The 13,569-nt window shown below is 31.7% G+C and overlaps 1 protein-coding gene across 1 annotated transcript; it reads right to left on the bottom strand.

The window, feature by feature from the left end:
- Positions 1-210: 210 nt before the first annotated feature.
- Positions 211-13,303, bottom strand: LOC127879529 (neuromedin-U receptor 2-like). Its single transcript, XM_052426423.1, has 2 exons — positions 13,157-13,303; positions 211-2,288 (listed from the first exon to the last, which is right to left on the bottom strand). The coding sequence occupies exon 2, from the start codon at positions 2,207-2,209 to the stop codon at positions 929-931; it is 1,281 nt and encodes a 426-aa protein (XP_052282383.1). The 5' UTR covers positions 2,210-2,288; positions 13,157-13,303; the 3' UTR covers positions 211-928.
- Positions 13,304-13,569: the final 266 nt, after the last annotated feature.

The raw sequence follows: 13,569 nt of genomic DNA, 5'->3' as shown, positions 1-13,569 counted from the left end.
GGACGCTAATTACTGCTTATGAATTGAAACCTTTTTTCACAGAGCACGGCTATAACGGGTGTAATATGATCCTAGTGCAACACGAACGTGACGACCACAGTCGTTGTATAGTGATTGAATAGTGCAATATTCTCAGTACTTTGAATCTTACCAGACTATAACATACTAGTACTCGTTCAAAACACGTTTAAAAAGTCTTATTGACTTGCGTCCATGCACATATTATTGTTCATTGTGCTTGTATGGAAGAAGATGGAAAGCGCATTGCAACGCATGATTCTTATGCAGGTCTTTGTATTTATACTCGATGAGACACTTTTGTAAAACTTTTCATAATAACAATAATTAGAGTTCTTATAATCGTTTCGGTGCTTTACAGATAACGTGTGCATTTTATGCTTTATATAGTCTTTGCGTTCCTATTGGATTATTGACAACAAACTAATTTCTCATGTATAGAATAAAAGATTAAGAGCACACAAACACAATCAGATATACTGGTAGACATTCGTTTTTTCGCGATATTATTTTCTAGATCTGATACATTTATGAAGAGCATGATGGGTTATATAAAAATGTTAACACACTTGTCGTGCTGACGTTGACGTCACCGCTACACAATAATGAAACATATTTACATGAAATACTTTACGCAAATTTCATACACATAACTAAGACAATTTATGTATGAGAGAATTACTATGCTAATTATTATTAAATTAGTATACCAAAAAGCTATATTAGTTCAAGGTTTGTCTACATATTATTTTCAGGAATAAAATAATTTGATTCGTGCCTACAAATTATTATGAAATAACTGAATCGACGCAGATACATCAAGCAATACCAGCAGTTTAATCGGTATTATAAAGGAATGCGAAAGATTCATTATTAAATAACTAAAACACAAACAGAGGCAAACATTTCTTTATACTTCCGAGAAGTCCTGTGTGTCGATACTTTTTGTATCATCTTTTTGACAATTTCTTGGTGCGCAGTTCTCATTTTCTTGGCGCAGTGATAAGGTTGAATAGTGGGGCAGATTGGAAACTTCGGTATTAATGCTCATAAGTTGCTGTCCATCCGTCTCGTGACGCTTTGGTTTGATGCTTTCCGTGATATTAGATCGTGACTGGTCATCGTTGGATTGCCTATCAGCACGTGATTCACGTGGTGAAGCCGTGTAATTCCTAAGCGGTGTTTCGTGGACATTATTAGCCACTGGTGGCTTTAGTTTGGCCAACATTCTAAAGAATTCCACCCGAAACTTGGTTCCACTTAAGCAGTAAAGTAAAAAGTTAAAAGTGTTATTTGTGTACATTAACATATTTACGACAGCCCACCATAAATCAAGTTCCGCAACTTTGTCGTCAGCGGCTTCGGACATCCAATATGCATACCCTATGTTATATACACTTACAGGCGTTGTGCTTAGTAAGAAGACAATATTCAAGGTAAATAACATCGCTGTCATAGAAGATTGTTTCCCATAGCGACCTTTTTGTCCTCGTTTTCTCGGTGACAGCGCAGGCGCATCCGTGGACTGCGTTTTCTTCTGGCTCTGTAGTACACGAATTAAGATCAATGCATTTCCTATAACGATTACCGTGAAAGGAACAACACAGAACGCGCATAAGTCAATCCACGGCCAGACTTTATTGAAAAAAAGATAATAATCCGTATTGATTTCAGTACACTTTTTAAAGAACACTTTTCCGTCGGCATTGGTTTCGACTTTAAAGACAACCCCATAAAGTAAGTGCGAATTTAAAGTTAATATAAATATACCTATTCCGACCAAGAAAATCTTAGCGCTCGTTTTAGTACATACGGTTCGAGCCCGGTGCGGCAACCAGGCTGATATAACTCTTTCAAGCGTCACAGCTATAAGTATCCACGCTGAGAAGTCTAGAGAGCTATAAACAAGCCAGATATTAAGTTTGCATCCGACTTCACTCACGTGTCTTACATCCGTCTCGAATAAATAAAGAACCCATTGTCTTAGTAGGCCAGAATATAGAACGAGTAGGTCTGAGCAGGCAAGCACCGTAAGAAACAATGACGTCGTAGATTCACGAATTGACCTACGTGTTAGAACCAGAATGGACAAAATGTTTCCGATGGTTCCAAGAAGGATAAGTATGGGAGGAACTACTTTCCATATAATAACGCTTGACGTGTAGAGCGGCAATTCCTTGAATTTTGACATTGTTTTACAAACTGTACTACAGGATCACAAACTTATCGGTGACACGCTTTGTGTTGTAATAGATCGTGTGCACTTCTTTCTGAAAGTATAACAAAAGTATATTGCACAAACACATCACCGTATACTTATTGTCAAGACATTATACATGGAGACTATTTAAATCGAATGCGATACTACGAATATGACATATGTTATACAATATTGACAAAATTGAAGGTTATAACATATACTTTTACAGCTTCCATCATATGGGACAAAATAAAAAAAAATACATTTTACCAGTTTAAAATTACGTATTATTTGCTCACAACCAAATATAAGATAGCATCAATATGTCAGAAACGATCGTCTTTCCTGGTGATTTTCTAATTGCAATTATATTAAGACTATTGAAACACGACAACAATGTGTTCATTCTATAGCGTGCTCGTTTTCTCAAATTATACAGCGACGATAAAATATATAGTATGACTGGAATTAGAAAACAGTTTACGTCTTGTCACGATATGTTGAACCTTGTTATATTATGGTCGGTTCGGTTTCGCTAAAAGCTGTAACATGTACAAGAATTATATCATATTATTGTATTCGTTAGTGACACCATTTTAGTTGATGCTAATTGTATGCCAATAAACACGTGTTATATTTTTATATTTTTGGTCAAATGCATGTGTTTCATAATTTCGTAATTTGTATTTTGAGGTAATGTAAACGTTAAAAATTACACAATATGGACTAGCTCATTATATACATACGTTATTAAATGCAATATTAGTTTTTATTTTATCAGAATGTATTTTTTATATAATTATTTCGTCATGGTTATTCTTAAAAGTTTAGAAATCGTCCTACGAATATTTACTTTATGTGTTTATTTCTTGACCCGTCACATATTCAATTGTGTTAAATGACTACTCTAGTAATAAAGTGTGAATTTTCGTATTATTTATATTCAGCCTTATTGGAAAATGAAACTAATAAACCAAAATATGCCGTTATCTTATATCGGCCAATACATAATTATATCCATTTCCGAAAATGTGTGTAGTTCGAAACAAAAATTGCCGTGTCAGAGATACATGTATGCATGTTGAAACAGTTATCCATATAGCTTTCTGCTATATTTGATTCTTTAAATGAAATTGCCTGTCTACAATTTTCTTTATAAATCAGGCGCACTTAGTTATGTCCAACGTTCACAGCAGTGATTGCTTCTAGTAATATATACAAGTGTAAATTTTTCCAGAATGCTATAGTTTGCAAACATAAGACATATATAGAAAGTTGTATATTTATTTTTTAAATACTTGATTAACGCAGTTTGTCGTTTATGTGTCGTGTGGTATGATCCAGAAATGTATACATTATTGGTTGACGCTATTTTATAAAAGACAGGCTTATTGTAACTTCTTAAAATGTTGGAGTTTCGTGCTTCATATATTTATTACGTATCTTCATGGATTCATGTCAATTGTAAATTTGGTCAGTTGAAGGTATATCTTTTCTAATATAGCTTCTTTGCAAACACACATTCGGTCCATTTATATCGTTAAACTTGTCATAGAACTGTTCCTAAATCCTTATCGCAAAAATTCCACATTTTAATAATAGAGCTGTATATAGATTTTGATATTTAAATTCAAATCCACCAAGGGTAGTTCAATTAGATACATGGTCAGGCAGTTGCTCTAATGGCATCTCATGCCCGGGGATATAATTTAATAACCTGTCTTGATAATTAGTATAGAACGTGTTCATTTACCCGATGAGCCGATAGAAATGTACTCGTTCTAAGTATTTACTTTAAACGTATATTCGTTCCTTAATATCTATTTTATTTATTTATTTATTATTGTCTCATCCACATGTACTTCATTACAAAACATCATATCTACAACATTATAAAATAAGTACACATGGCCATTCATAATAGAATTATAGGAGACAGTACATCACATAGGCAATATATATACAATGCTAATATCACCTGATATATATCAACATTAAAAACATTTGCTAAATAGTTGACGTGATGCAAGATTAATTACATATGTACAAGATAAAACATTAAAAAGGAAAGATTCATTCCTTTGAAATACATGTTCGTAAGATGCGTCAAATATCTACAATAAAACACTAGATAAGTAAGAGGGTAAAATCAGTTAGTTTCACAGTGGATCATAAAATGCATCAGGTATCTACAATAAAACATTAGATACTGGTAAGTAAAAAATAAAATAAAATCAGTTAGTTTCACAATATATATATGTTCTTTGCGTTTTTCTAATATCAGAATGCAGGTTTTGGCAGCTAATTAAACTATATTATTGTCTGACAATATAATTTTTAACTTATCATCAATATCAAAATTTTCAAAGCCTTGAAACTGAGATTGTAGTTCAGTCATGAGTTCTCTATGCTTCATTATACAACATAAGTGTAAACAGCAAGCACTTTCTGTGTATTCAGATCAGTTAGATTAAAGATGTGTGTAGTTTGTTGGAAATATATTGGCAAACGGCTGGACCAAAGTGTGTAAAATAATACATGTCTGAAGTTATTATGCATTTAAAAAACGACCATCAAATAAATAAGTTATAGAATTGAAACGAAAAGAACATTTTATTTAATTTGCTAATTAATTTGCTTTTAATTACGCTTTAACAATTAATATTAACTGCTTTTGCCTTTTTACGAAATGTTTTAAGCACATGACCCCTAACGAAAAATCAACAAGGTGACAATATTATATAAATAAAAGATTTAAATGAAACTGAATGTGAAATACATAAAACTATTATCTAACTTTATAGTGTATGTATGTTGTAACGGCGAAATTTTGCCGTTCAACAAGCGTACACCTTTAATATTTCTTCAAGTAAGACAACAATTTATACTACTGCAACTAATATATTTTTACATTATCTTAAACATATAAATAATATTTACCGTTTAAAATTTCCATTTTCTTTGCTGAATGTGTAATATGTTTATGAATTTATTTGCTATCGTGTTGCATAAATTCCTAAGTGTCGTAGTCAAAACAACTGTGAATAACATATAGGTCGCTTCATGTGAATCAGCGACCATTTTGATCAATTCATTAACATCCGAGCGATATTATATTTACCACACCTACCACATCGTCTAAACTATGTACAACCATATTACGGATTTTCGCTGGAAAGCAAATTAACGGACGATTTTCATTTTGCGTTGAAGCTCAAAATTACCGTCACGCTCGTGTTATCACGTCGATCAATTTCCTATCTAATACTCAGTGTAGTATTGATTTGCTTTTCAACGCCAGATATAACTGCCTGCGGGTCTGCAAACGTAAATATTTATATCTGATAATTAACACATTTACAGAAAACCCGATGAATATGGAGGCGAGTTCTAAGATATAATTTTTGGGCGAAACAACCTGAGAAGTTAGCATTACAAACCTCTTTTATTCATCCATTCGTTCTCTTTTTTTCAATATTACTAATATTGTTATAATAATAATAACAATAATAATAATAATAATAATAATAATAATAATAATAATAATAACAATAATAATAATAATAATAATAATTATTTTTTTATTATTATTATTATTATTATTATCATCATTATTATATATAAATCGATTGGCAACTGCGTATTGGTCATTATATAACATTTGGAAATGCATTAGTTTAAAAAAAAATTCATTGCTGAATTAATTGTGTATGATTATTTATGAATATATTTTTTTAAATCTATTTCAGTACTTCAATGTATGGACGTTTTTATTTTATTACAGCACTTTTTGATCGCTTCAATATACAAGCATCTTTATTTTCAAACATTAAATAGTTTCGCTTATGAGTATTGGCATCGAAATTGGTTAAACTTCATAAAAGATATAAGTTCATTTAAGTACTACTGAAACTAAATTGTGCATGAGTGTTTCTGCAAAGAGTTAATGTATTTGTTAATACGACACAAATTAAATTTTTCATTAAACCCCACCAATTTTACTTTTACTTCAAGCTTGTGTACGATAAATTTATAAAATGTGCGAAATGTTCTTGGAACTGTTATCTTGCTTTTATACTATTTATATAAATACAGTGGGAAATAGAACATTACCTTTTTTGATTTTTTTATAGCTTAAATATATGATATTTTAATCAATGTTTTCTATGAGCCCTTTTAACATTATACACTGACAATGAGGTTATTCGCATATTGTAAACACAAATGTCCAAAAAACACGCCAGGAACATGATGATGCCTCATTATTTTATCCAATCTAGAATGAAATAACCAGGCAATACTTGACTGGTATCCTTCACTTATTCACTGCATGAAGTAAGGAATTGTCATCAATATAATATGCGCACGGAATAGTAAAGTATGGCTATGAAGCATGTTGTTTATAAACATATTTACGCACCATATTACAACGAAGTCGCGTGATTGTTTCATTTATATGTAACATTAAAGCCCTTTTTCAAAAGAACATAAATACGTATATGCACGGAATATTACGCAGGTACCGAATGATTGAATGTGGTGAAGATTTCACACAACTGACGACAATATCGATCGTGGTGTTACAATAGATAAACCAGATTACTGAATCATCGGCACTTATATACAATATATTGTACATTGTTAAGCAGATCGCACTCAAACTGCTACAAAATTACTAAACTTATTGATCAATATGCGGATGTGGATGTGCACAAGTGTACACAATAGTTAATAGCTATGTATTTCAAGTTTGATAACATACTAAGTTACCATTTTATTTTCTTGCTTACCAAGGTCTATTACTCCGGATATGTCGAAATCATCCGAACCGAAAAATTGTGGGTTGAGTTTAACATGGTGGGTAATATTTTTGTAAACTTACATCTCTGTAAAAGCAATACATTTTATTTAAACCCAACAAAAGTTCATCAATGTAAACATCCGAACCAACAAAGGGACCTATTAAGTGCATGATAAAGTGCGCATCATAAGTTCACATGCACTCAATATGCTTGTAAAGTTCATACAATTATGTTATATAAATATATAGTTATTATGTTAATGTACATGCTGGCTAAAGTTTCCGACTACTTTTTGTGTTTTAGAAATAAATACTTCATATTTCTTTAATCCAACGTTCTCGTCATGTGCTAACAGAGATTCTGCAAATTTGGATTTTAATATCATCACATTATCGATCTCCCGCTTTGATAAAAATGAGCAATTGTTAAGGCATATGTTGAAAATAAATTATTCATTACGACCACAAATAAATACGCCCATAAAACATGAATAAAATAAAAACATATCACTTTATATATTTCAATTTAACACTGTATATTACATATGTTGCCAAAGCGGATCCGTATCGTTTAGCAAGAATACTCTCTGTTGTTAAGAATTTCAAATTTAGATCTTTGCATGTATACGTTAAGAAATGTTGACATTGGTTACGCAAAACTTTCTATAATACTTAAAAGTACAAATACACCAAACAGTTGTTTACCTTTTAATATTAAATGATTTAAATAATTTGTGAAATTGTGATGTTTGAACAACTTGCATAAGCATTTATTGTCTAGCGTGATTTATAAATTCTTTACTTTCGTTGTCCGAACAAATGCGAAGTTCAAATAGACAGTTGGATGTGAAACGGCGATCATTTTTCCTCGATCGTCAACATCTGAGCGATATACTATTTACAACTTATACCACATCTTCTGAACTTTGTACAACCGTATTAATGATTTGCACTGGAAAGTTAATGACCGCTAATAATGCATTTGCTTCAAATCTCAAGATTAACACCACTACCGTGTGTTTATCCAGTCGAACATTCACAATTCTGGTAATTGCTCTGCATCAATATGATCTGCTTATCAATGCCAGAAATAACTGCCTGGAGGTCCTCTAAACGTAAATATTTATATCTAATTACTAACGCATTTGCAGAAAACACAATTGTATGCCAACGGAGTTCCACTTGAAAACCAAGATGTGAAATTTATTACCACCTTAACATCATGAATAAATGACGATGATGATTATTCCAATGCATTTTGCATCTACCAAACATGATTTCAATTTTTAGATTAATTTTATGAATAACTCTTATATAATAAATAAACCATTATTAGTTAATCAATGTTAAACAACAGGGATGGTTTAGTGTTCATGAAATCATAAATAACTCTTTTCGTCGTCATTGACAGAAAAGAACAACCGAATTATCTGTATTATCAGCAACCTTATATCCCTTATCAGCTCTACGTAGCGCGAGGTCAAACTATAAGTAAAACACATGGGCTCTTATTTCGCGCCTGTGTTTAGTTTTTAGTAGCAATTTAGGCTTATTACAAGAAGAAATTGATCATGTTTTCGTAATTTATTTATGATATAGAATTTAATTTACAAAAAGGACTAAACGCCGGAATAACGTTAGGCCAAAATTGTCTATTCACTCCCATCTATTTGCGGATGATGCTGTCATTTTCTCAGCAACTAAAGAAGAACTTCATGAATCGTTGGATAATCTACAATCATATTGCGATAAATATAATTTTACTGCTCAAATTGAGAAAACAAATATTTTTCCGAAAATGGGGGCGCGCTGATAACAAATCAAGGGAGTAACAAATAAAAAGATATTGAAATAGTTAGCAATTTTAACTACCTTGTTATGTCATGTTGGGGCTTATTTATACATGTCACGAATACACTACATGGCAATGCTACAGGGCGTTAAATTCCCTTTTTTTGTATTACGAAAGATATGAAGTGCCTATAAATATCATGTTCAAGCTGTTTGATGCATATGCCTTGTCAATCATTAACTGTAATTGCGAAGTATGGGGATTTATTGCGGCAACTAATATTGAACGTATTCGCAGAAAGTTCTGTTAAAGACTGTTGACTGGAAAACTGTCAACAAATTCATTATCACTCTATTTTCTGCAGTTTGTCGATTTCCTTTATACTTTGGTAAATACCTAAGAATTGATAAAACTATTTTTAAACTACATCAAAAGAAATAATAAAATCGTACCCTTACTACGGTCATCAATATGCAAAGATTAAAAACTGAAACACAAAATAAAGCTGTGTATTCGTCCCCAAAAGTTCGCAAAATTTTAAACCAAACAGGATTTTATGTTTCCTGAGTCACTTATTATTGAATGCTTTATTCCTTTGTTAAAGATTAATACAGACAAGATTCACAGATCAGTATGTATCTGAGTGGAGAGTTAATGTTGATTCATCAATTCATTACTACTTTATAAAGATCTTAAACTGTACTTAAAAGGTCTATGTACTTTAACATTATGAAAAATAAAAAAAAACTTGTACTTAATGTACTCTTAACGATTTATAAGACGAATATTACTTTGTACTAAAATGTCCATGTTATTAAGAAGAAAGATCCAAATTCATATAAAAATGTTTCTCAATTAAACCAAGTATGGAGACCTGTTCAAAACTTTTAAATAGTGATAATAAAGCAAGGGGAGGCATGCGTATACGGGAGCGTACCGGGTTTAGTTAGGTAAGTTGTAGATGGCATCGTTTCTGTGTTTTTCATGAGGGAGTAGTGGATTTATTTATATTTTAAATGACTACGCCCCATCGGCTCTACGGTGTTTGTGCTTTCTTTCTTTTTTGTTTCAAGATCGTAGACGTCGTGATGTATGTACCGTTTACTATGAAAGGAATGTACTTTGTTTTTGTTTGGTTATGCTGAGTTCTGTTCACATGTACAGTTTATTATGAGATAAATGAACTTCTTTTTGTCTTTATTCTACTAATTTGAGTTGATATGTGGTTTACATACTTAAATTATTGTTTATATAAACACAGAAAACTCTCGCGCAAATTGAATTATTATCTTAATCACTCTTTCTTTGCACGCATGCATGAATGTCTTAAAATATTGATCACAATGAGTTGTGCTATGCTTAAGTAACTAAATTGTTTGTTCTTTTCCGGAAACAGAATTAGTAAATGTTCTGATGTGTTGTGTTTTTTATTAAAGGTAATAACAAAATCAGCGGCAAATAAAAAACACTATAATCCTACTTTAGTTTCCGTGTGATTTTTTTTCTTCGAGTAATAAGAATGTTGTCTTAGCATTAGGTGTTTATTTGATCGTGCTGTTCAGGTAGGTAAGAATGCTGTTCGTGTTTTTTTGTGACAGGCTATTGTTCTTGTACGTTGGCATGTTTTAAACATTAATATATGCTAGTTTTTTCCTAGTATTTCGTGTTGCTGCAAAAGGGGAAAAGCATTTACAGAAAGCGTTTCGTAATTAAAGAACATACTGTATCTTGGTTGACGTTAATTGAGTTTTGATGCTTCTAGATATACATTTTAACTAAATAGGTGGTAAAATAGCATCGTCAGTTACTCATATTACACTTTTTAAGTTTCTCATCATATGTCGAAATAATAAGTCAATCAAATTATCGAGATACTTATGTTTTATATGCACATCACACGGACAAACATCGCACGATATAAAACTACCGATCTACTTCATGGAATTCTGAATGGGACTCCTATTATTAGTTTATTTGAGATTTCCGTATTTCAAACAAAATGACCAAATTAATAATGAAAGTGATTCAACACACTCGCAAAACGCGTATTTATTGTGTTCAATAATTATATATGTGTTGATTGCTATGTGAGTTGTGTGATTGATCCGCGTATACATAAATATGATGTTCTTTCATGTTGAGAATTAAATAGGTCCATAGCAGAATGTATTAGATTTCATTTCACAAGTTCTCTACACGAATTCCATTGTCTTCATATATTGAAATGTATTTCCTTTATAATAAACATTCCTGTGATAAAGGCTGCAATACATACTAAGGAATACATTATATCTTTTATGTTCTAATTGTTGAAAGAAGAGTTATATTAGTTGTGCTTCATTAACTGACATGTTGCTCAACCACATTTTTTTTCTTTATTGACTACCAGCGGTTTCACATTCGCTATCGGAGTGAATATAGAAGAGGCATCGTCAACGAATGGCAATATGTCACTTTTTCGAATAGTCATTGGGTTAATTCCAAAATAACATGTAATGTAAAATACGCACTTAAGCACCTACTGTTGGATTTGTTAATACGATAATGGATAATATGTGAAGCATACAGATAACAGACAATATTTATCGTATACCATAATACAATGGGAATAAGCCATGCAAACAATCTTGGAAATGTTTAGAAATCATTAAGTAGACTTCATTGCAGACTTCTTGATTGGACGGACGTCATAAGGTTGATTTAGGGATACAGAATCTTTAAAGTGTTCACAGCTTCAGATAAAGCTTTTCTACGACATATTAAAACAGCCATTAATTACAATAATCTGAAATTTAATAGCATGACAAATGTAAAGCAAAGCGTATCTTTAAAATAGATATACAGCGTTTGCATTTAATTGCTTTTGTTGGTAAAAAAAGGATCGTCACAAAAGCATAATGATAAAATAATTAATATGAATAATGTCGGGTTGTTTTCTCTGAACGATGCTTAGCCTTATTGTATATAGATACGTTGAAGGTTAATAACTGTAACGCCGTCATTTTCTGTTCTATCTTCGCATATTTCTTATTACCATGGTATTCTGCACCCAAATCAACTCAAATAAAGATACGTTTAACAAAGAATTCCGACTTCCCTGACATTCCAAGTGGCATCCCCTCAATCTAAGTTAACCTTTGTTTACATCGTTTAACGACGAAATTCACTTGTGTGATATCGTACAAAAAATGTTAAGAGAGTACCGACGCACATCAAGAAGGAATTATTCACCAAAATATCAATTAGAAATAAAAAACAAAAACACGTCATCTACAATGTATAAGGCCGGGGGGGGGGGGGTGATTTTGACTTTGGAAATAAATGGACTTGCTCATTTAAAAAAGGTCACTTCATGTAATAATATGAAACATTATACTATTTTAAGTAATATTAGATAAGTAAAGTATTAAAACTCCATGAGTTTTTGTTGTAAAACGTATGATTTACCTGAAGACCACAGGGGGATTTAACTTAATAAGGTAAATATTTAACAAACTATATCCCATCATTGTACATCATTGACGCCATAATGTGCAAAAAAAGTAAATAAGTTATTAATCTAATAATTTGACACTTTTTGAAGTCAATGCAGAACATTAAAATTTTCGATTTTAGCTTAGTTTAGATATTTGCTAAAATTCAAGTTATTCATTAAGGCCTACTATTTTCGACCGGGAAATTTCTACAACATTCTAGTGGTTGGTGATAACGGCCATTTAAGGTGAAACCCTGGGGTAACAGTGACGCCGACACAAATCAATGATACGACTATACGGCTACTACTTACTTTATATATTCATGGAAGGTATCAATAACTCATTACTGTACATCAGATTTTATTTTAATTAGGAGTGTTACGACGGATGTTAATTAACTAATACGTTATGAATACGCTGGTAAGTACATGCTAATTACCGATGTAAATACCATGAAGGTATGTAGCGCAATTTGTCTTATAAGCCCGTTACGCATCGGTTGAAACACTTACATATCTAGGAACATGCAAATAATACGTGTGTCATCAAAGATACCAGAGGCTTATGTATATTGAAAAATAAAGCATGGGAGTGTAGAAACATGCTCTTCTCATTTTATAGGTATGCTCTATAGATAATGTTCCCTCCGAGTACTATTCCTAATGTTCGATATCCCATGAAAAAGAAACTGATACAAATGAAAATTAATGATACATTTATTTAAAAAAACACACGACCATTTCCATCTTTTTAAAGTAATAGTACACTCAATTAATTAGTTGGTCACCATTCACCATTTTTTTTAAATCGTTAAGTATATTACTTATGAAAATAATTTTGCAATTGATTATAGGTAAAAGGTTCCTTACCCGTTAAGTCCAACTAAATTTTGTTGTTGTTTATTAACACAACTTTCAATGGAATCGTTCAAAATTAATCAGAAATCGTGTAATTAATCAATTACTTAATTCTTGATTAATCAACAGCGATTCGGTATTACATTTCCCACATTCAACATAACGCTTAAAACATTTACAACATCTAACTGACTGACCGTGAATGCTCGATCTTATTGCTCATTATCGGGTTCATAGCTCAGATTATAAACCGCCTCTGTATATTATATCGGGCGGACCAACCTTTTTGTCTAGTATTTGATCTTAAGCACAAGATGTGTAGAAATGGACTTCTATTCACCGCCATTAATACCTGTGTTGTTGCAAAACGTAAATATTTATTTCTGGTTGTTAGCAGATTCACAGATATCAAGATAACTATTTAC

The sequence above is a fragment of the Dreissena polymorpha genome, chromosome 4 (assembly GCF_020536995.1).
Source record: "Dreissena polymorpha isolate Duluth1 chromosome 4, UMN_Dpol_1.0, whole genome shotgun sequence".
Taxonomy (NCBI): Eukaryota; Metazoa; Mollusca; class Bivalvia; order Myida; family Dreissenidae; genus Dreissena; species Dreissena polymorpha.
This window is presented reverse-complemented; position numbering and strand designations above follow the sequence as displayed.